This window comes from Salmo salar, chromosome ssa02, assembly GCF_905237065.1.
Source record: "Salmo salar chromosome ssa02, Ssal_v3.1, whole genome shotgun sequence".
NCBI classification, from domain to species: Eukaryota; Metazoa; Chordata; class Actinopteri; order Salmoniformes; family Salmonidae; genus Salmo; species Salmo salar.
The window spans coordinates 1,092,501-1,117,500 of NC_059443.1; the positions used below are offsets into that span (position 1 = coordinate 1,092,501).

Here is a 25,000-nt window from a genome sequence, read left to right on the forward strand (position 1 = left end):
ATAACAGAGAGTAGTTAGTCGTGTATGCCGGTCTCTCTACAGCCCCTATAACAGAGAGTAGTTAGTCGTGTATGCCGGTCTCTCTTCAGCCCCTATAACAGAGAGTAGTTAGTAGTGTATACCGGTCTCTCTTCAGCCCCTATAACAGAGAGTAGTTAGTAGTGTATGCCGGTCTCTCTACAGCCCCTATAACAGAGAGTAGTTAGTCGTGTATGCCGGTCTCTCTTCAGCCCCTATAACAGAGAGTAGTTAGTAGTGTATACCGGTCTCTCTTCAGCCCCTATAACAGAGAGTAGTTAGTAGTGTATGCCGGTCTCTCTACAGCCCCTATAACAGAGAGTAGTTAGTCGTGTATGCCGGTCTCTCTTCAGCCCCTATAACAGAGAGTAGTTAGTCGTGTATGACGGTCTCTCTTCAGCCCCTATAACAGAGAGTAGTTAGTAGTGTATGCCGGTCTCTCTTCAGCCCCTATAACAGAGAGTAGTTAGTCGTGTATGACGGTCTCTCTTCAGCCCCTATAACAGAGAGTAGTTAATCGTGTATGCCGGTCTCTCTACAGCCCCTATAACAGAGAGTAGTTAGTAGTGTATGCCGGTCTCTCTTCAGCCCCTATAACAGAGAGTAGTTAGTCGTGTATGACGGTCTCTCTTCAGCCCCTATAACAGAGAGTAGTTAGTCGTGTATGCCGGTCTCTCTACAGCCCCTATAACAGAGAGTAGTTAGTAGTGTATGCCGGTCTCTCTTCAGCCCCTATAACAGAGAGTAGTTAGTAGTGTATGCCGGTCTCTCTTCAGCCCCTATAACAGAGAGTAGCTAGTCGTGTATGCCGGTCTCTCTTCAGCCCCTATAACAGAGAGTAGTTAGTAGTGTATGCCGGTCTCTCTTCAGCCCCTATAACAGAGAGTAGCTTGTCGTGTATGCCGGTCTCTCTTCAGCCCCTATAACAGAGAGTAGTTAGTCGTGTATACCGGTCTCTCTTCAGCCCCTATAACAGAGAGTAGTTAGTAGTGTATGCCGGTCTCTCTTCAGCCCCTATAACAGAGAGTAGTTAGTCGTGTATGACGGTCTCTCTTCAGCCCCTATAACAGAGAGTAGTTAATCGTGTATGCCGGTCTCTCTACAGCCCCTATAACAGAGAGTAGTTAGTAGTGTATGCCGGTCTCTCTTCAGCCCCTATAACAGAGAGTAGTTAGTCGTGTATGACGGTCTCTCTTCAGCCCCTATAACAGAGAGTAGTTAGTCGTGTATGCCGGTCTCTCTACAGCCCCTATAACAGAGAGTAGTTAGTAGTGTATGCCGGTCTCTCTTCAGCCCCTATAACAGAGAGTAGTTAGTAGTGTATGCCGGTCTTTCTTCAGCCCCTATAACAGAGAGTAGCTAGTCGTGTATGCCGGTCTCTCTTCAGCCCCTATAACAGAGAGTAGTTAGTAGTGTATGCCGGTCTCTCTTCAGCCCCTATAACAGAGAGTAGCTAGTCGTGTATGCCGGTCTCTCTTCAGCCCCTATAACAGAGAGTAGTTAGTAGTGTATGCCGGTCTCTCTTCAGCCCCTATAACAGAGAGTAGCTAGTCGTGTATGCCGGTCTCTCTTCAGCCCCTATAACAGAGAGTAGCTAGTCGTGTATGCCGGTCTCTCTTCAGCCCCTATAACAGAGAGTAGCTAGTCGTGTATGCCGGTCTCTCTTCAGCCCCTATAACAGAGAGTAGCTAGTCGTGTATGCCGGTCTCTCTTCAGCCCCTATAACAGAGAGTAGTTAGTCGTGTATACCGGTCTCTCTTCAGCCCCTATAACAGAGAGTAGTTAGTCGTGTATGCCGGTCTCTCTTCAGCCCCTATAACAGAGAGTAGTTAGTCGTGTATACCGGTCTCTCTACAGCCCCTATAACAGAGAGTAGCTAGTCGTGTATGCCGGTCTCTCTTCAGCCCCTATAACAGAGAGTAGTTAGTAGTGTATGCCGGTCTCTCTTCAGCCCCTATAACAGAGAGTAGTTAGTCGTGTATGCCGGTCTCTCTTCAGCCCCTATAACAGAGAGTAGCTAGTCGTGTATGCCGGTCTCTCTTCAGCCCCATGTCAGTAGCTGAACTTCTGATTGAGGAGAATGTTCTGCCAAGTAGAAACAGAACAGAAATCAATCGTCTTTTGTTCTGTCAATTCCACCTCCTTTAGATGACTCTGGCTAGCTAACTTCCTTCCTGATTACCATGCAGTCTGTGGACAGTGTGTGCCTCCCAAATGGCACCCCTATTCCCTGTAGATAGTGCACTACTTCCTATGGGCCCTGGTCAAAAGTAGTGCACTAAATAGGGAATAGGGTGCCATTCGGCACGGAACCCATTTTTTTCCTGTGTCGGTTCCGTAACAGCGTTGTTGTGTTCCGTTCACCTAATTGGGTTCTTTGTTACCCGGGAACCACACATTGTAGAAGGTGTCATGTCATTCTGTTCTTCCCCGTCCTGAAGCACTGCAGCGTTAACACCACGGTCTGTTCAACTAACACAGACAAGATCCATTATGCTGAAGCTGTGATTATATGTTACTACCGCTAAAGATCATGTAGCGTAACCTGGGATATAACTGTCACAATGCTAGTCTAGTCACCCACAACCAAATGAGCTCCGAAGGTGGTAACTAGACTCTAACACATCACTTTCTCTTGTTGTTCCTACGGTGGTAACTAGACATGGTGGTTGTCTTTCCCTTGTTGTTCCTAGGGTGGTAACTAGACATGGTGGTTGTCTTTCCCTTGTTGTTCCTACGGTGGTAACTAGACATGGTGGTTGTCTTTCCCTTGTTGTTCCTAGGGTGGTAACTAGACATGGTGGTTGTCTTTCCCTTGTTGTTCCTAGGGTGGTAACTAGACATGGTGGTTGTCTTTCCCTTGTTGTTCCTAGGGTGGTAACTAGACATGGTGGTTGTCTTTCCCTTGTTGTTCCTAGGGTGGTAACTAGACATGGTGGTTGTCTTTCCCTTGTTGTTCCTACGGTGGTAACTAGACATGGTGGTTGTCTTTCCCTTGTTGTTCCTAGGGTGGTAACTAGACATGGTGGTTGTCTTTCCCTTGTTGTTCCTAGGGTGGTAACTAGACATGGTGGTTGTCTTTCCCTTGTTGTTCCTAGGGTGGTAACTAGACATGGTGGTTGTCTTTCTCTTGTTGTTCCTAGGGTGGTAACTAGACATGGTGGTTGTCTTTCCCTTGTTGTTCCTAGGGTGGTAACTAGACATGGTGGTTGTCTTTCTCTTGTTGTTCCTAGGGTGGTAACTAGACATGGTGGTTGTCTTTCCCTTGTTGTTCCTAAGGTGGTAACTAGACATGGTGGTTGTCTTTCCCTTGTTGTTCCTAGGGTGGTAACTAGACATGGTGGTTGTCTTTCTCTTGTTGTTCCTAGGGTGGTAACTAGACATGGTGGTTGTCTTTCCCTTGTTGTTCCTAGGGTGGTAACTAGACATGGTGGTTGTCTTTCCCTTGTTGTTCCTAGGGTGGTAACTAGACATGGTGGTTGTCTTTCCCTTGTTGTTCCTAGGGTGGTAACTAGACATGGTGGTTGTCTTTCTCTTGTTGTTCCTAGGGTGGTAACTAGACATGGTGGTTGTCTTTCCCTTGTTGTTCCTAGGGTGGTAACTAGACATGGTGGTTGTCTTTCCCTTGTTGTTCCTAGGGTGGTAACTAGACATGGTGGTTGTCATTCCCTTGTTGTTCCTAGGGTGGTAACTAGACATGGTGGTTGTCTTTCCCTTGTTGTTCCTAGGGTGGTAACTAGACATGGTGGTTGTCTTTCTCTTGTTGTTCCTAGGGTGGTAACTAGACATGGTGGTTGTCTTTCCCTTGTTGTTCCTAGGGTGGTAACTAGACATGGTGGTTGTCTTTCCCTTGTTGTTCCTAGGGTGGTAACTAGACATGGTGGTTGTCTTTCTCTTGTTGTTCCTAGGGTGGTAACTAGACATGGTGGTTGTCTTTCCCTTGTTGTTCCTAGGGTGGTAACTAGACATGGTGGTTGTCTTTCCCTTGTTGTTCCTAGGGTGGTAACTAGACATGGTGGTTGTCTTTCTCTTGTTGTTCCTAGGGTGGTAACTAGACATGGTGGTTGTCTTTCCCTTGTTGTTCCTAGGGTGGTAACTAGACATGGTGGTTGTCTTTCCCTTGTTGTTCCTAGGGTGGTAACTAGACATGGTGGTTGTCTTTCCCTTGTTGTTCCTACGGTGGTAACTAGACATGGTGGTTGTCTTTCCCTTGTTGTTCCTAGGGTGGTAACTAGACATGGTGGTTGTCTTTCCCTTGTTGTTCCTAGGGTGGTAACTAGACATGGTGGTTGTCTTTCTCTTGTTGTTCCTAGGGTGGTAACTAGACATGGTGGTTGTCTTTCCCTTGTTGTTCCTAGGGTGGTAACTAGACATGGTGGTTGTCTTTCCCTTGTTGTTCCTAGGGTGGTAACTAGACATGGTGGTTGTCTTTCCCTTGTTGTTCCTAGGGTGGTAACTAGACATGGTGGTTGTCTTTCCCTTGTTGTTCCTAGGGTGGTAACTAGACATGGTGGTTGTCTTTCCCTTGTTGTTCCTAGGGTGGTAACTAGACATGGTGGTTGTCTTTCTCTTGTTGTTCCTAGGGTGGTAACTAGACATGGTGGTTGTCTTTCCCTTGTTGTTCCTAGGGTGGTAACTAGACATGGTGGTTGTCTTTCCCTTGTTGTTCCTAGGGTGGTAACTAGACATGGTGGTTGTCTTTCCCTTGTTGTTCCTACGGTGGTAACTAGACATGGTGGTTGTCTTTCCCTTGTTGTTCCTAGGGTGGTAACTAGACATGGTGGTTGTCTTTCCCTTGTTGTTCCTAGGGTGGTAACTAGACATGGTGGTTGTCTTTCCCTTGTTGTTCCTAGGGTGGTAACTAGACATGGTGGTTGTCTTTCCCTTGTTGTTCCTAGGGTGGTAACTAGACATGGTGGTTGTCTTTCCCTTGTTGTTCCTAGGGTGGTAACTAGACATGGTGGTTGTCTTTCCCTTGTTGTTCCTAGGGTGGTAACTAGACATGGTGGTTGTCTTTCCCTTGTTGTTCCTAGGGTGGTAACTAGACATGGTGGTTGTCTTTCTCTTGTTGTTCCTAGGGTGGTAACTAGACATGGTGGTTGTCTTTCCCTTGTTGTTCCTAGGGTGGTAACTAGACATGGTGGTTGTCTTTCCCTTGTTGTTCCTACGGTGGTAACTAGACATGGTGGTTGTCTTTCCCTTGTTGTTCCTAGGGTGGTAACTAGACATGGTGGTTGTCTTTCCCTTGTTGTTCCTAAGGTGGTAACTAGACATGGTGGTTGTCTTTCCCTTGTTGTTCCTAGGGTGGTAACTAGACATGGTGGTTGTCTTTCTCTTGTTGTTCCTAGGGTGGTAACTAGACATGGTGGTTGTCTTTCCCTTGTTGTTCCTAGGGTGGTAACTAGACATGGTGGTTGTCTTTCCCTTGTTGTTCCTATGGTGGTAACTAGACATGGTGGTTGTCTTTCCCTTGTTGTTCCTAGGGTGCAGGTGTCTTTAAGTAGTGTGTTTTTATAATGTGTTTAGGATCGTTGTCTGTCTAATCATTGCTGATGATTGTGGTGATCAAACAATTTACCAGGTTGGCATCAATGAAGTTCTACTCTACTGTACTCTACTCTATTCTACTCTACTCTACTCTATTCTACTCTACTCTATCCTACTCTACTCTATTCTACTCTACTATACTCTATTATACTCTACTCTACTCTACTATACTCTTTTCTACTCTACTCTACTCTACTCTATTCTACTCTACTCTACTATACTCTATTCTACTCTACTCTACTCTACTCTATTCTACTCTACTCTACTATACTCTATTATACTCTACTCTACTCTACTATACCCTATTCTACTCTACTCTCTTCTACTCTACTCTCTTCTACTCTACTCTACTCTACTCTTCTCTGTTATACTCTACTCTACTCTATTATACTCTACTATACTCTATTCTACTCTACTCTCTTCTACTCTACTCTACTCTATTCTACTCTACTCTCTTCTACTCTACTCTACTCTATTTTACTATACTATACTCTATTCTACTCTACTCTACTATACTCTACTATACTCTACTCTATTATACTCTACTCTACTCTACTCTACTCTACTCTACTCTACTCTCTTCTACTCTACTCTATTTTACTATACTATACTCTATTCTACTCTACTCTCTTCTACTCTACTCTACTCTATTTTACTATATAGGTGAATGTAATGGTGGTGGTCCATGTTGTTTCTAACGCCCCCAGGTGTCCTAAAACAGAGAATCAAAAAGCTAGATGGTGTGTGTTATTGCTATCTAAAGCTGTTTTAATGGTAGATATCATAGAGAAGAGGCTATTAGGCGTTAAACAACACTGTGTAATCAGGTGGAACGTGGGAGGAACAAAATACCTTGTACTTTATGTCACATCTGTAAGTGAATATAATGGCAGTGTAACCTAAATCATAACCATGAATTAATCTATAGGTGAATATAATGGTAGTGTAACCTAAATCATTTCCATTAATTAATCTATAGGTGAATATAATGGCAGTGTAACCTAAATGATGAATTCTCTCTGCTATGAAACAGTTGTAGTGTACGTCAATGGAACCATATGAACAACTACATAATGCCACTACATACATTACTTGATCATAATTACTACCAGAACGAGGGGATCATTCGGGAAAGGTATCTCTCTGTGATCGGGTCGTCTGAAAAGAACGACAACGTAAACACTAAAAATGATTTATTTCCTCTAAATCATTATCTCTAATGGCGTAGTGTTTTAGCAAGACAGAGCTGTGGGAAATTACACCCCGTAAGTACTTGTTAATTAGCTCTTCATGAACCGTCTATCCAATTCATTTCCATGTAATTCTTCGACACAGTTATTACCTAGTAGTTGCCTAGCAACTAGTCATTATCTGGTAACTATGAACTACCTAGTAGCTAGTAATTACCTATGAACGAGTAATTACCCAGTCACTATTAACTACCTAGTAACTAGTAATGACCTAGTCACTATTGACTACCTAGTAGCTAGTAATTACCTAGTCACTATTAACTACCAAGTAACTAGCAATTACATTTAACTAGCAATTACCTAGTAATTATGAACTACCTAGTAGCTAGTAATTACCTAGTAACTATTATATACAGATTAACTAGTAATTACTATTAACTGCCTAGTAACTAGTAATTAGCTAGTAAGTATTAACTAACTAGTAACTAATTACCTATTAACTATTAATGACATAGTAACTACCTAGTAACTGGTAATTGCCTTGCATCTATTAACTAGCTAGTTCAGGAATGAAGAAGGCTTTGTAGAAGGAAGTGCAACCAGTCACAGATTTAAATTACTAGGATGGCAACTAATACCTGTATTTAAATGTGAGGTGATAGAGTAGTAGAATATACCTGTATTTAAAGGTGAGGTGACAGAGTAGTAGAATATACCTTTATTTAAATGTGAGGTGATAGAGTAGCAGAAAAATCATTTTTTTTAAGTGAGGTGATAGAGTAGTAGAATATACCTTTATTTAAAGGTGAGGTGATAGTAGTAGAATATACCTTTATTTAAAGGTGAGGTGATAGTAGTAGAATATACCTTTATTTAAAAGTGAGGTGAGAATAGTAGAATATACCTTTATTTAAAAGTGAGGTGATAGAGTAGTAGAATATACCTTTATTTAAAAGTGAGGTTATAGAGTAGTAGAATATAACTTTATTTAAAAAATATATATATATTTCACCTTTTTTTAACCAACATACAACAACACAGAGTTACACATTGAGTAAAACAAACATACAGTCAATAATACAGTAGAAAAAGAAGTCTATATACAATGTGAGCAAATGAGGTGAGATAAGGGAGGTAAAGGCAAAAAAATGCCATGGTGGCAAAGTAAATGCAATATAGCAAGTAAAACACTGGAATGGTAGATTTGTAGTGGAAGAAAGTGCAAAGTAGAAATAGAAATAATGGGGTGCAAAGGAGCAAAATAAATAAATACAGTAGGGGAAGAGGGTAGTTGTTTGGGCTAAATTATAGATGGGCTATGTACAGGTGCAGTGATCTGTAAGCTGCTCTGATATTTAAAATGAGGTGATAGAGTAGTAGAATATACCTTTATTTAAAGGTGAGGTGAGAGAGTAGTAGAATATACTTTTATCAGTTGTTTTATTTTCTCTTCATTGGCTCCCAGTTGAAAATCAGAGTGATTAAGGTGCTTGTATTACTGTCCAAAGCCTTGCATCATGGCCTGGCTCCCAGACTTTGGCTCCCAGACTCCGGTCTAATTGATCCTGATAATCTCCCAAACACAGATATGGCTCTGTTGCTCTGTTGCTTTGCTAACCAAACACAGGTCTCCTCTTCACTGGCCTCAGTGTGTCAGAGAAAGCAGAAGAAGGAAGAGATGCATCTTATATATTCTCTGTTCTTCTTACTTTTCCTTTCTCTGCTCTTCTTTCTCTGTTCTGTCCTCCCCTCTTTTGTTCTCTCCTTCTTCTGTTCTCTCCTAGCCTCTTCTGTTCTCTCCTCCCATCTTCTGTTCTCTCCTCCCCTCTTCTGTTCTCTCTCCACCTCTTCTGTTCTCTACTCCCCTCCTCTCCTCTCCCCTCTTCTGTTCTCTCGCCCCCTCTTCTGTTCTCTCCTCGCCTCTTCTGTTCTCTCCTCTCCTCCCCTCTTCTCCAAATCCAGTCTTGTGTAACAATCCGCCTGTAGCTGCCAGTGAATCAGACATAATTGCTGTTTTTAGGTCCCTGATTAGTAAGAGCATCTCTCTAGCGTGGCCTGTGGCTGTTAATCATACCATTTAGATGTATTGAGATGTTAGAAATGGTGTTTATTTACATTCTTTGTACTTTATTTGCTCATATTGTGTCCCTCTAGTTCAGGGGTTCTCAGAGTGGGTTCCACAGATGTATTGCAGGCAGATCTCAATACAGTGGCTTGCGAAAGTATTCACCTTCCTTGGTATTTTTCCTATGTTGTTGCCTTACAACCTGGAATGAAAATGAATTTTTCGGCAGTTCGTATCATTTGATTTACACAACACCTCTTTGAAGATGCAAAATATTTTTTATTGTGAAACAAACAAGAAATAAGACAAAAAAAAGAAAACTTGAGCGTGCATAACTATCCCCCCCCAAAGTCAATACTTTGTAGAGCCACCTTTTGCAGCCATTACAGCTGCAAGTCTCTTGGGGTATGTCTCTATAAGTTTGGCACATCTAGCCACTGGGATTTTTGGCCATTCTTCAAGGCAAAACTGCTCCAGCTCATTCAAGTTAGATGGGTTCTGCTGGTGTACAGCAATCTTTAAGTCATACCACAGATTCTCAATTGGATTGAGGTCTGGGCTTTGACTAGGCCATTCCAAGACATTTAAATGTTTCCCCTTAAACCATTAGAGTGTTGCTTTAGCAGTATGCTTAGGGTCATTGTTCTGCTGGAAGGTGAACCTCCGTCCCAGTCTCAAATCTCTGGAAGACTGAAACAGGTTTCCCCTCAATAATTCCCCTGTATTTAGCACCATCCATCATTCCTTCGACTCTGACCAGTTTCCCAGTCCCTGCCGATGAAAAACATCCCCACAACATGATGCTGCCACCACCATGCTTCACTGCGGGGATGGTGCTCTCGGGGTGATGAGAGGTGCTGGGTTTGCGCCAGAAATACTGTTTTCCTTGTTGGCCAAAAAGCTACATTTTAATCTCGTCTGACCAGAGTACCTTCATCCATATGTTTGGGGAGTCTCCCACATGCCTTTTGGTGAACACCAAACGTGGTTGCTTATGTTTTTCCTCTAGCAATGGCTTTTTTTCTGGCGACTCTTCCGTAAAGCCCAGCTCTGTGGAGTGTACAGCTTAAAGTGGTCCTATGGACAGATACTCCAATCTCCGCTGTGGAGCTTTGCAGCTCCTTCAGGGTTATCTTTGGTCTCTTTGGTGCCTCTCTGATTAACTTACATCTAGACGTTCCGCTAGCGGAACACCTGCTCCAATATCCAATGATGGGCGTGGCGCGAAATACAAACTCCTCTCAAACATATGACTATTTCACAGCATTTTAAAGATAAGACTCTCCTTTATCTAACCACACTGTCCGATTTCAAAAAGGCTTTACAACGAAAGCAAAACATTAGATTATGTCAGCAGAGTACCAAGCCAGAAATAATCAGACACCCATTTTTCAAGCTAGCATATAATGTCACAAAAACCCAGAAGACAGCTAAATGCAGCACTAACCTTTTATGATCTTCATCAGATGACAACCCTAGGACATTATGTTATACAATACATGCATGTTTTGTTCAATCAAGTTCATATTTATATCAAAAACCAGCTTTTTACATTAGCATGTGACGTTCAGAACTAGCATACCCCCCGCAAACTTCCGGGGAATTCGCTAACATTTTACTAAATTACTCACGATAAACGTTCACAAAAAGCATAACAATTATTTTAAGAATTATAGATACAGACCTCCTCTATGCACTCGATATGTCCGATTTTAAAATAGCTTTTTGGTGAAAGCACATTTTGCAATATTCTAAGTACATAGCCCAGGCATCACGGGCTAGCTATTTAGACACCCGGCAAGTTTAGCACTCACCAATATCAGCTTTACTATTATAAAAGTTTCATTACCTTTTGTTGTCTTCGTCAGAATGCACTCCCAGGACTGCTACTTCAATAACAAATGTTGGTTTGGTCCAAAATAATCCATAGTTATATTCAAATAGCTCCGTTTTGTTTGTGCGTTCAGGTCACTATCCGAAGGGTGACGCGCGGGCGCATTTCGTGACAAAAGATTTCTAAATATTCCATTACCGTACTTCGAAGCATGTCAAACGCTGTTTAAAATCAATTTTTACGCGATTTCTCTCGTTAAATAGCGACAATATTCCAACCGGGCAACGCTTGTATTCATTCAAAGGCTGAAAGAAAAAATTGAGAATTCTCGTGACCGCGCATCTCCAGTCTCACTGTCCCCAGGCTGACCACTCACAAATTCTGCTGCTGTTCTTTGCCCAGAGACAGCAGACACCCCATTCCACTTTCTGGCGGCTTTAGAGAGCCAATGGAAACCTTAGAAAATGTCACGTTACAGCACAGATGCTGTATTTTTGATAGAGATGCAACAGAAGGACAACAAATTGTCAGACAGGGCACTTCCTGTATGGAATCTTCTCAGGTTTTGGCCTGCCATATGAGTTCTATTATACTCACAGACACCATTCAAACAGTTTTAGAAACTTTAGAGTGTTTTCTATCCAAATCTACTAATTATATGCATATTCTAGTTTCTGGGCAGGAGTAGTAACCAGATTAATTCGGGTACGTTTTTTTATCCGGTCGTGAAAATACTGCCCCCTATCCCAAAGAAGTTAACAGCTTCTACCCCCCAAGCCATAAGACTGCTGAACAATTAATCAAATGGTCACCCAGACTATTTGACCCCCCCCTTTGTTTTTACACTGCTGCTACTCGCTGTTTATTATCTATGCATGGTCACTTTACAAATGACCTCGACTAACCTGTAACCCTGCACATTGACTCAGTACCAGTACCCCCTGTACATAGCCTCGTTATTGTTATGTAAATGTATGTTACTTTTTGATTGATTCTTTATTTTGTAAGTATTTTATTAATTATATTTCTTGAACTTAATTGTTGGTTAAGGGCTTTTAAGTAAGCATTTCACAGTAAGGTTGTATTCAGCGCATGTGACAAATAAAATTGTTTTTCATTTGAGCCTCAGGAATCTGGGAGTTTAGATGTGTTGAGTCTGAGGTATCTGGGAATTTAGATGGGTTGAGTCTGAGATATCTGGGAGTTTAGATGGGTTGAGCCTGAGGTATCTGGGAGTTTAGATGGGTTGAGTCTGAGGTATCTGGGAGTTTAGATGGGTTGAGTCTGAGATATCTGGGAGTTTAGATGTGTTGAGTCTCAGGTATCTGGGAGTTTAGATGGGTTGAGTCTGAGATATCTGGGAGTTTAGATGGGTTGAGTCTGAGGTATCTGGGAGTTTAGATGGGTTGAGTCTGAGATATCTGGGAGTTTAGATGTGTTGAGTCTGAGATACTGCTCTATGATGATACATTAACATGGCTATAACCCTAATGTCACAGTAGATAGGTCCCCAGATCCTCAAAAGGTTTTTCAGCTGCACCATCGAGAGCATACAAGGCGGTTGCATCACCGCCTTGTATGGCAACTGCTCGGCATCTGACTGTAAAGCGCTGAGGCGCGGGAACCTGTCGATCCAGCTGAGGCGCGGGAACCTGTCGATCCAGCTGAGGCGCGGGAACCTGTCGATCCAGCTGAGGCGCGGGAGCATGGCGACCTAGAGCACCGGAGAGAGAGCATACGTGACAGTACCCCCTCCCCCGGCGTGTTCGGCTCCAGCCGCAGGACGCCAACCACAGGGACGATCCCGGGGATCAGGAGCGGGCCGGTCGCCTCCGCTGAGGCGCAGAAACCTGACGAACCCGGCTGAGGAATGAGAGCCTTATGAGCCGGCCGAGACCTCCCCGGTTGCCTCGGTCGAGGCACGGGAACCTGTTCACCAGCTGAGGCAGCGGAGCCTATCGAGCCAGCTGAGGCATGGCAGCCTGTCGAGCCAGCTGAGGCATGGCAGCCTGTCGATCCCGCTGAGGCATGGCAGCCTGTCGATCCCGCTGAGGCATGGCAGCCTGTCGATCCCGCTGAGGCATGGCAGCCTGTCGAGCCAGCTGAGGCATGGCAGCCTGTCGATCCCGCTGAGGCATGGCAGCCTGTCGATCCCGCTGAGGCATGGCAGCCTGTCGAGCCAGCTGAGGCATGGCAGCCTGTCGAGCCAGCTGAGGCAGGGGAACCCGTCGAGCCAGCCGAGGCAGGGGAACCCGTCAAACCGGCTGAGGCCTCCCAGGTAGCTCCGGTTCTGACACCCGGACCCGACATCATCTCCAAAACAAAAAAAAAACAAAAAAACACCCCCTGATGCTTCCCTTTGGTGAGGCGTCATTCTGTAACGATGTGCGCTGAGAGTCAGGAAGCAAGTTCAGAGAGTGAGTGTTTTAATAAATAAACGAAACATAATACAAAACAAGAAACACCGACATGACACAGAAACAGAAACAATGACTCCTGGGGAAGGAACCAAAGGGAGTGACATATATACAGGGCAGGTAATCAGGGAGGTGATGGAGTCCAGGTGATGTGTCATAATGCGCTGATGCGCGTAACGATGGTGACAGGTGTGCGCCGTAACGAGAAGCCTGGTGACCTGGAGACCAGAGAGGGAGCACACGTGACAGCTTGTAAGTAAGCATTTCACGGTAAGGTCTACCTACACCTGTTGTATTCGGCGCGTGTGACAAATAAAATTGGATATGATTTGCATTGAGGCTTTAAAACGACAAAGTTTTGCTCTCTACCTCATGGCAAAATGTGTACAATTGCAGAATATTAGCTTTCAAGTTGCAACAACAACAACAAAAAATCTCTCTACCCCCCATGACAAAATATGTAGAATTGCAGGAAATTAGGTGGAAAACTGAAGAAAAAAAATGCTCTCTTCGATGCCATTAGATGGGCCTTTAAAACGTTCCTTCCCCAGTGTCCGGGACATGGTTTGTCCAACCATTCACTGCCAGAGTTCTAGTAAAACTCTTTGTATGTTATTTTATCTCAGTCAAGTTGTGTTCTGATTATTCAATAAGGGTAATAACCGGATGAATTTATTATCATAGAAGAGGTCCCCCCGCACCCAAGGCGGTTGAGAACACCTGCTCTAATTGGACTAAATTGGGACTGTAGATCTTTTATTCTTTGAAGTGTCACTAATGTTCTGTGGAGAGTGACGTTATGGCACCTCCGTGAAATGCTTTAAATAACGGAAGATTAACGTCACAAATATCCATCAATACTGGCTGTCTGATTTCGCAGGACATTTGTCTCAATGTAATGGCTACAGTTTATTGCTCTTAGCTCCATTTAACTGTGATGTGTGTATGACTGTAATCTGATTCACTGTACCAGTCAGTAATCTATCCCATATTTAACTGTGATGTGTGTATGACAGTAATCTGATTCACTGTACCAATCAGTTCATGTGTAATCTATCCCATATTTAACTGTGATGTGTGTATGACAGTAATCTGATTCACTGTACCAATCAGTAATCTATCCCATATTTAACTGTGATGTGTGTATGACAGTAATCTGATTCACTGTACCAGTCAGTTCATGGGGAATCTATCCCATATTTAACTGTGATGTGTGTATGACAGTAATCTGATTCACTGTACCAGTCAGTAATCTATCCCATATTTAACTGTGATGTGTGTATGACAGTAAGCTATCCCATATTTAACTGTGATATATGTGTGTGTGTGTGTGTGTGTGTGTGTGTGTGTGTGTGTGTGTGTGTGTGTGTGTGTGTGTGTGTGTGTGTGTGTGTGTGTGTGTGTGTGTGTGTGTGTGTGTGTGTGTGTGTGTGTGTATCCCAGTCGTTCACAGAGAGGATGTTGATGTTTCTCCATCTTGTCTGTGATGATAAACGTTTCTCTCCACCGTATCTAATCACTTTGCTCTTCCGTCTCCTCCCGGCTGCTCAGCGCCTGGAAAAATCCTTGATGCACGCTCACTCTGTGTGTCTCCTTTGTCTGTGTCTGTGTGTGTCTGTATGTGCCTGTGTGTGTCTGTGTATTTGTGTGTGTGTGTGTCTGTCTGTGTGTGTGTGTGTGTGTGTGTGTGTGTGTGTCTGTGTATTCGCCTATGTGTGTGTGTGTGTGTGTGTGTGTGTGTGTGTGTGTGTGTGTAGTGTGTAGTGTGTGTGTGTGTGTGTAGTGTGTAGTGTGTGTGCCTGTGTGTGTGTGTGTGTGTGTGTCTGTGTATTTGCCTGTGTGTGTGTGTGTGTGTGTCTGTATTCGCGTGTGTGTGTGTGTGTGTGTGTCTGTATTCGCGTGTGTGTGTAGTGTGTGTGTGTGTGTGTGTGTGTCTGTATTCGCGTGTGTGTGTGTGTGTGTGTGTGTGGTGCAGATGCCTGCCTCATGTTTCTCCCCGTGTCTGTGTTTCTCCCCCTACCCCCCCCCAGCCGTGTCGTGTGGAGCGCCCACTGCGCCCCTGAATGGAGGTGTGCAGGCTGTTGATTACTCCGTTGGTACACGTTTAACCTACTTCTGCAACAACGGCTTCAGGCTCTCCTCCAAGGACCTCACCACCACCGTCTGCCAGCCTGATGGCACATGGAGCAACCACAACAAAATACCCCGCTGTCCAGGTAAGACAAGAGATTAACACACACACACTCATGGAGCAACCACAACAAAATACCTCGCTGCCCAGGTAAGAGATGAGATTAACACACACACACTCATGGAGCAACCACAACAAAATACCTCGCTGCCCAGGTAAGACAAGAGATTAACACACACACACTCATGGAGCAACCACAACAAAATACCTCGCTGCCCAGGTAAGAGATGAGATTAACACACACACACTCATGGAGCAACCACAACAAAATACCCCGCTGTCCAGGTAAGAGATGAGATTAACACACACACACTCATGGAGCAACCACAACAAAATACCTCGCTGCCCAGGTAAGACAAGAGATTAACACACACACACTCATGGAGCAACCACAACAAAATACCCCGCTGTCCAGGTAAGACAAGAGATTAACACACACACACTCATGGAGCAACCACAACAAAATACCCCGCTGCCCAGGTAACACAAGAGATGAGATTAACACACACACACTCATGGAGCAACCACAACAAAATACCTTGCTGCCCAGGTAACACAAGAGATGAGATTAACACACACACACTCATGGAGCAACCACAACAAAATACCTCGCTGCCCAGGTAAGAGATGAGATTAACACACACACACTCATGGAGCAACCACAACAAAATACCTCGCTGTCCAGGTAAGAGATGAGATTAACACACACACACTCATGGAGCAACCACAACAAAATACCCCGCTGTCCAGGTAAGAGATGAGATTAACACACACACACTCATGGAGCAACCACAACAAAATACCTCGCTGTCCAGGTAAGAGATGAGATTAACACACACACACTCATGGAGCAACCACAACAAAATACCCCGCTGTCCAGGTAAGAGATGAGATTAACACACACACACTCATGGAGCAACCACAACAAAATACCCCGCTGTCCAGGTAAGAGATGAGATTAACACACACACACTCATGGAGCAACCACAACAAAATACCTCGCTGTCCAGGTAAGAGATGAGATTAACACACACACACTCATGGAGCAACCACAACAAAATACCTCGCTGTCCAGGTAAGACAAGAGATTAACACACACACACTCATGGAGCAACCACAACAAAATACCCCGCTGCCCAGGTAACACAAGAGATTAACACACACACACTCATGGAGCAACCACAACAAAATACCCCGCTGCCCAGGTAACACAAGAGATTAACACACACACACTCATGGAGCAACCACAACAAAATACCCCGCTGCCCAGGTAACACAAGAGATTAACACACACACACTCATGGAGCAACCACAACAAAATACCTCGCTGCCCAGGTAACACAAGAGATTAACACACACACACTCATGGAGCAACCACAACAAAATACCCCGCTGCCCAGGTAAGACAAGAGATGCACTTTGCAGTACCAGCCTGTCTGTCTGCTTCCTTCTCTCTGTACAGTACACTGCAGTACCAGCCTGTCTGTCTGCTTCCTAATGGAAGAGATTAAACTGTCCCCCTTTTGGTGAGGTGCTGACTAATGGAAGATAGATTAAACTGTCCCCCTTTTGGTGAGGTGCTGACTAATGGAAGAGATTAAACTGTCCTCCTTTTGGTGAGGTGCTGACTAATGGAAGATAGATTAAACTGTCCTCCTTTTGGTGAGGTGCTGACTAATGGAAGATAGATTAAACTGTCCTCCTTTTGGTGAAGTGCTGACTAATGGAAGATATTAAACTGTCCTCCTTTTGGTGAAGTGCTGACTAATGGAAGAGATTAAACTGTCCCCCTTTTGGTGAGGTGCTGACTAATGGAAGAGATTAAACTGTCCTCCTTTTGGTGAGGTGCTGACTAATGGAAGATAGATTAAACTGTCCTCCTTTTGGTGAAGTGCTGACTAATGGAAGATAGATTAAACTGTCCTCCTTTTGGTGAGGTGCTGACTAATGGAAGAGATTAAACTGTCCTCCTTTTGGTGAGGTGCTGACTAATGGAAGAGATTAAACTGTCCTCCTTTTGGTGAGGTGCTGACTAATGGAAGAGATTAAACTGTCCTCCTTTTGGTGAGGTGCTGACTAATGGAAGATAGATTAAATTGTCCCCCTTTTGGTGAGGTGCTGACTAATGGAAGAGATTAAACTGTCCTCCTTTTGGTGAGGTGCTGACTAATGGAAGAGATTAAACTGTCCTCCTTTTGGTGAGGTGCTGACTAATGGAAGAGATTAAACTGTCCTCCTTTTGGTGAGGTGCTGACTAATGGAAGATAGATGAAACTGTCCTCCTTTTGGTGAGGTGCTGACTAATGGAAGAGATTAAACTGTCCTCCTTTTGGTGAGGTGCTGACTAATGGAAGAGATTAAACTGTCCTCCTTTTGGTGAGGTGCTGACTAATGGAAGATAGATGAAACTGTCCTCCTTTTGGTGAGGTGCTGACTAATGGAAGATAGATGAAACTGTCCTCCTTTTGGTGAGGTGCTGACTAATGGAAGATAGATTAAACTGTCCTCCTTTTGGTGAGGTGCTGACTAATGGAAGATAGATTAAACTGTCCTCCTTTTGGTGAGGTGCTGACTAATGGAAGATAGATTAAACTGTCCTCCTTTTGGTGAGGTGCTGACTAATGGAAGAGATTAAACTGTCCTCCTTTTGGTGAGGTGCTGACTAATGGAAGAGATTAAACTGTCCTCCTTTTGGTGAGGTGCTGACTAATGGAAGATAGATTAAACTGTCCCCCTTTTGGTGAGGTGCTGACTAATGGAAGAGATTAAACTGTCCTCCTTTTGGTGAGGTGCTGACTAATGGAAGAGATTAAACTGTCCTCCTTTTGGTGAGGTGCTGACTAATGGAAGAGATTAAACTGTCCTCCTTTTGGTGAGGTGCTGACTAATGGAAGATAGATTAAACTGTCCTCCTTTTGGTGAGGTGCTGACTAATGGAAGATAGATTAAACTGTCCTCCTTTTGGTGAGGTGCTGACTAATGGAAGATAGATGAAACTGTCCTCCTTTTGGTGAGGTGCTGACTAATGGAAGAGATGAAACTGTCCTCCTTTTGGTGAGGTGCTGACTAATGGAAGAGATTAAACTGTCCTCCTTTTGGTGAGGTGCTGACTAATGGAAGAGATTAAACTGTCCTCCTTTTGGTGAGGTGCTGACTAATGGAAGAGATTAAACTGTCCCCCCTTTTGGTGAGGTGCTGACTAATGGAAGAGATTAAACTGTCCTCCTTTTGGTGAGGTGCTGACTAATGGAAGATAGATTAAACTGTCCTCCTTTTGGTGAGGTGCTGACTAATGGAAGATAGATTAAACTGTCCTCCTTTTGGTGAGGTGCTGACTAATGGAAGATAGATTAAACTGTCCCCCTTTTGGTGAGGTGCTGACTAATGGAAGATAGATTAAACTGTCCTCCTTTTGGTGAGGTGCTGACTAATGGAAGAGATTAAACTGTCCCCCTTTTGGTGAGGTGCTGACTAATGGAAGAGATTAAACTCATAACTTCTCTCCATCGCACTCATCTCAACGAGTCGCCGTAGTATTTGACCAAAACTCATGTTCTATTGTTGTGTTTGTGGTCCCACAGTGCTCTGATATGAAAGCATTAAACAATAGAAGTGGGTCCGTATATTTACATGATCATGTGTGTTCCTGTTTCTTGCTGTATTCTTTGAAATGAGTTTTGGGGTCTAACGCTGGGTTACTGTAAAAACACTTTGTTTATATGAATAATAGATGTGATTGATTGAATATTTATCTTGTCCCACAATGGTGGAATTCCCCATTCTGGGATCGTTCTCCCTGGACCATGAGTTTACTATTGTTGTGTTTGTGGTCCTACAGTGGAGGTATATTGACTGGTTACATGGCCCCCTAGCTCCATCCCTCAGCTCTACACCAGAAGAAGTGTTGGGGGCTGCTGTTTGAAGTTTTTTGTTTTCAAATCCCAGACTGTAGCTTTAACATGTTGTTTTTTTCTTTGTGTTTGTGGTCCCACAGTGGTGGTATGTCCCAGTCTGGGCTCCTTCTCTCTGGACCACGGGAAGTGGACGATCGTCAACGGGTCCAGCTATGAGTTCAGAACCAAGGTGGTCTTCAGCTGTAACCCGGGTTACTACCGGCTCGGCCCCGCTCACATCCAGTGCTTGGCCAATGGGGCGTGGAGCTGGAGGAACGAACGACCTCGATGCAGAAGTGGGTGGTGACATTTTTACCACTGGTCTAGTCTTGATCAAGTCTTCGTTGTGAAGAGATGTCTCTATGTTGTCATGGGAACTATTGTAGGAGAGTCTTGAATAGATTCAGATTGTTTTCTCTTTAAACGGTGTGTGTGTGTGTGTGTGTGTGTGGTGTGTGTGGGTGGTGAGAGTATTGAATGAGTATTGAACCATTCAGTAATGATTTAAAAGACGTCTCTATACAGAGCACCACCACTAGAACATTTAAGGTGTTGAACAAAAAGGGAACAATTATCCAGCTGTGAAATAGTCAATGAGTTCTGTTTTATCTCACTAAGGTCAATGGGGAAGATATAAATTACTGTTGACGTGAAGTAAGCCAACTATCTCCTCTGCTCTATGCTCTCCACTGTCTCTCTCTCTCTGCTGTCCCCTGTCTGTCTCTCTCTCTGCTGTCCCCTGTCTCTCTCTCTCTCTCTCTCTCTCTCTCTCTCTGCTGTCCCCTGTCTGTCTCTCTCTCTGCTCTCCCCTGTCTCTCTCTCTCTGCTCTCCCCTGTCTCTCTCTCTCTCTCTCTGCTGTCCCCTGTCTGTCTCTCTCACTCTCTGCTCTCCCCTGTCTCTCTCTCTCTCTCTCTCTGCTGTCCCCTGTCTGTCTCTCTCACTCTCTGCTCTCCCCTGTCTCTCTCTCTCTCTCGCTGTCCCCTGTCTGTCTCTCTCTCTGCTGTCCCCTGTCTCTCTCTCTCTCTCTCTCTCTCTCTCTTCTGCTGTCCCCTGTCTGTCTCTCTCTCTGCTCTCCCCTGTCTCTCTCTCTCTGCTCTCCCCTGTCTCTCTCTCTCTCTCTGCTGTCCCCTGTCTGTCTCTCTCACTCTCTGCTCTCCCTCTCTCTCTCTCTCTCTCTGCTGTCCCCTGTCTGTCTCTCTCTCTCTCTGCTCTCCCCTGTCTGTCTCTCTCTCTGCTCTCCCCTGTCTGTCTCTCTCTCTGCTCTCCCCTGTCTCTCTCTCTCTGCTGTCCCCTGTCTTTCTCTCTCTCTCTCTCTCTCTCTCTGCTCTCTCTCTCTCTCTCTGCTCTCCCCTGTCTGTCTCTCTCTCTGCTCTCCCCTGTCTCTCTCTCTCTGCTCTCCCCTGTCTCTCTCTCTCTCTGCTCTCCCCTGTCTCTCTCTCTCTCTGCTCTCCCCTGTCTCTCTCTCTCTCTCTCTCTCTCTCTCTCTCTCTCTGGTCTCACCTGTCTGTCTCTTTCTTATTGCAGTCATTTCCTGTGGAGAGCTGCCCACTCCTCCTAATGGGAGAAAGATTGGAACTCAAACTACCTTTGGAGGGTCGGCCATCTTCAGCTGCAACCCTGGATACATCCTGGTGGGATCCACCGTGAGGGAGTGCATGCTGTCAGGACTGTGGAGCGGCATAGAGACTCAATGCCTGGGTAGGGACTCCCACTCTAGCCTGGGTACCAGTCTGTTTGTGTCATCATGCCACTACTTGCCACTCCTTGTCATGATAGCATAGACATATCTGGGACCGGGAAAGTCCTATTCTCCTTCCTTCCTTTCCTATTTATTTAGTGGGATAGACAGGCTTCTACTAAAGCAGATGTATTGTAGCTAGAGGTCATGTGATTATACTGCGTGATGGTATCAGACAGTACTTGAGGAATATATAGAGAATATACACTGAGTTTACAAAACATTAAGAACACCTTCCTAAACTTGAGCTGCACCCCCTTTTCACCTTCAGAACAGCCTCAAGTTGTCGGGTCATGGACTCTACAAGGTGTCGAAAGCGTTCCACAGGGATGTTGACTCCAATGCTTCCCACAGTTGTGTCAAGTTGGCTGGATGTCCTTTAGGTGGTGGACCTTTCTTGATACACACAGGAAACTGTTGAGTGTGAAAAACCCAGCGGCGTTGCAGTTCTTGACACAAACCGGTGCACCTGGCACCTACTACCATACCCCGTTCAAAGGCACTTCAATATTTTCTTTTGCCCTTTCACCCTCAGCATGGCACACATACACAATCCATGTCTCAACTATCTCAAGGCTTGAAAACTATTATTTTACCTGTCTCCTCCCCTTCATCTACACTGATTGAAGTGGATTTAACAAGTGACGTCAATAAGGAATAATAGCTTTCACCTGGATTCACCTGGTCAGGCTGTTATGGAAAGAGCAGGTGTTCTTAATGTTTTGTACAATCTGTGTATATAGAATATATAGAGAATTTATAGAGGATATTTATCAGATTTATAGAGGATATATAGAGAATATAAAGATAATATATAGTAGATATATAGAGGATATTTAGATAATATATGGGGGATATATAGAGGATACATAGAGGATACATAGAGGATACATAGATAATATATGGGGGATATATAGAGGATATGTAGAGGATATGTAGAGGATATATAGAGGATATACAGAGGATATGTAGAGGATACGTAGAGGATACATAGAGGATACATAGAGGATACATAGAGGATACATAGAGGATACATAGAGGATACATAGAGGATACGTAGAGGATACGTAGAGGATATATAGAGGATATGTAGAGGATACATAGAGGATACATAGAGGATACATAGAGGATACGTAGAGGATATGTAGAGGATATGTAGAGGATACGTAGAGGATACATAGAGGATACATAGAGGATACATAGAGGATACATAGAGGATATATAAAGAATACATAGAGGATATGTAGAGGATATGTAGAGGATGCATAGAGGATATATATAGGATATATATAGGATACATAGAGGATACATAGAGGATACATAGAGGATATCTAGACTGCTTGTTTTCTCCTTTCTTGGATGTCTGACGGTACATGACTGTGTCTGAAGTGACTCCATATTCCCTATACAAAGCACTGCTTTTGACTAGAGTAGTGGACTTCATAAGAAACTAATAAACAGGATGCCATTTCAGACTTGCCCCATGTGTTTAACTTTGCACGTCGTAGTAAATATAGTTGTAAAAGTGACTATATGCTAAATACATTTGATTGATTGATTGATTGATTGATTGATTGATTGATTGATTGCCCCCCCCCCAGCTGGTCACTGTGGTATCCCGGAGCAGATTGTGAACGGCCAGGCGATAGGGGAGAACTTTGGTTACAGAGACACCGTGGTCTACCAGTGTAACCCAGGCTTCAGACTCATAGGATCCTCAGTACGCATCTGCCAGCAAGACCACCTCTGGTCCGGACAGCTGCCGCTTTGTGTCTGTAAGTGTTCACCTCGACTCGACTGGTCTGTACATGTTGTTATATCTACTGGTCTGTACATGTTGTTATATCTACCCTACTGGTCTGTACATGTTGTTATATCTATCCTACTGGTCTGTACATGTTGTTATATCTATCCTACTGGTCTGTACATGTTGTTATATCTACCCTACTGGTCTGTACATGTTGTTATATCTATCCTACTGGTCTGTACATGTTGTTATATCTACCCTACTGGTCTGTACATGTTGTTATATCTACCCTACTGGTCTGTACATGCTGTTATATCTATCCTACTGGTCTGTACATGTTGTTATATCTATCCTACTGGTCTGTACATGTTGTTATATCTATCCACTGGTCTGTACATGTTGTTATATCTACCCTACTGGTCTGTACATGTTGTTATATCTACCCTACTGGTCTGTACATGTTGTTATATCTACCCTACTGGTCTGTACATGTTGTTATATCTACCCTCTGGTCTGTACATGCTGTTATATCTATCCTACTGGTCTGTACATGTTGTTATATCTACCCTACTGGTCTGTACATGTTGTTATATCTACCCTACTGGTCTGTACATGTTGTTATATCTACTGGTCTGTACATGTTGTTATATCTACCCTACTGGTCTGTACATGTTGTTATATCTACCCTACTGGTCTGTACATGTTGTTATATCTACCCTACTGGTCTGTACATGTTGTTATATCTACCCTACTGGTCTGTACATGTTGTTATATCTACCCTACTGGTCTGTACATGTTGTTATATCTACCCTACTGGTCTGTACATGTTGTTATATCTACCCTACTGGTCTGTACATGTTGTTATATCGACCCTACTGGTCTGTACATGTTGTTATATCTACTGGTCTGTACATGTTGTTATATCTACCCTACTGGTCTGTACATGTTGTTATATCTATCCTACTGGTCTGTACATGTTGTTATATCTATCCTACTGGTCTGTACATGTTGTTATATCTACCCTACTGGTCTGTACATGTTGTTATATCTACCCTACTGGTCTGTACATGCTGTTATATCTACCCTACTGGTCTGTGCATGCTGTTATATCTACCCTACTGGTCTGTACATGTTGTTATATCTACCCTACTGGTCTGTACATGTTGTTATATCTACCCTACTGGTCTGTACATGTTGTTATATCTACCCTACTGGTCTGTACATGTTGTTATATCTACCCTACTGGTCTGTACATGTTGTTATATCTATCCTACTGGTCTGTACATGTTGTTATATCTACCCTACTGGTCTGTACATGTTGTTATATCTACTGGTCTGTACATGTTGTTATATCTACCCTACTGGTCTGTACATGTTGTTATATCTACCCTACTGGTCTGTACATGTTGTTATATCTACCCTACTGGTCTGTACATGTTGTTATATCTACCCTACTGGTCTGTACATGCTGTTATATCTACCCTACTGGTCTGTACATGTTGTTATATCTACCCTACTGGTCTGTACATGTTGTTATATCTACCCTACTGGTCTGTACATGTTGTTATATCTACCCTACTGGTCTGTACATGTTGTTATATCTATCCTACTGGTCTGTACATGTTGTTATATCTATCCTACTGGTCTGTACATGTTGTTATATCGACCCTACTGGTCTGTACATGTTGTTATATCGACCCTACTGGTCTGTACATGTTGTTATATCTACTGGTCTGTACATGTTGTTATATCTACCCTACTGGTCTGTACATGCTGTTATATCTATCCTACTGGTCTGTACATGTTGTTATATCTACCCTACTGGTCTGTACATGTTGTTATATCGACCCTACTGGTCTGTACATGTTGTTATATCTATCCTACTGGTCTGTACATGTTGTTATATCTATCCTACTGGTCTGTACATGTTGTTATATCGACCCTACTGGTCTGTACATGTTGTTATATCTATCCTACTGGTCTGTACATGTTGTTATATCTATCCTACTGGTCTGTACATGTTGTTATATCTACTTTTCTGTACATGTTGTTATATCTACCCTACTGGTCTGTACATGTTGTTATATCTACTGGTCTGTACATGTTGTTATATCTACCCTACTGGTCTGTACATGCTGTTATATCTACCCTACTGGTCTGTACATGTTGTTATATCTACCCTACTGGTCTGTACATGTTGTTATATCTATCCTACTGGTCTGTACATGTTGTTATATCTACCCTACTGGTCTGTACATGTTGTTATATCTACCCTACTGGTCTGTACATGTTGTTATATCTACCCTACTGGTCTGTACATGCTTTTATATCTACCCTACTGGTCTGTACATGTTGTTAT

General features: G+C 43.6%; 1 protein-coding gene across 1 annotated transcript in view; it reads left to right on the forward strand.

The window, feature by feature from the left end:
* LOC106592657 (CUB and sushi domain-containing protein 3) overlaps positions 1 to 25,000 on the forward strand; it is a 500,234-nt gene that overhangs the window by 366,190 nt on the left and 109,044 nt on the right. Inside the window, 4 exon segments of the mRNA XM_045696358.1 lie at positions 15,102 to 15,287; positions 19,257 to 19,451; positions 20,681 to 20,854; positions 22,496 to 22,669. Of these exon segments, the coding sequence (XP_045552314.1) occupies positions 15,102 to 15,287; positions 19,257 to 19,451; positions 20,681 to 20,854; positions 22,496 to 22,669 (729 nt within the window).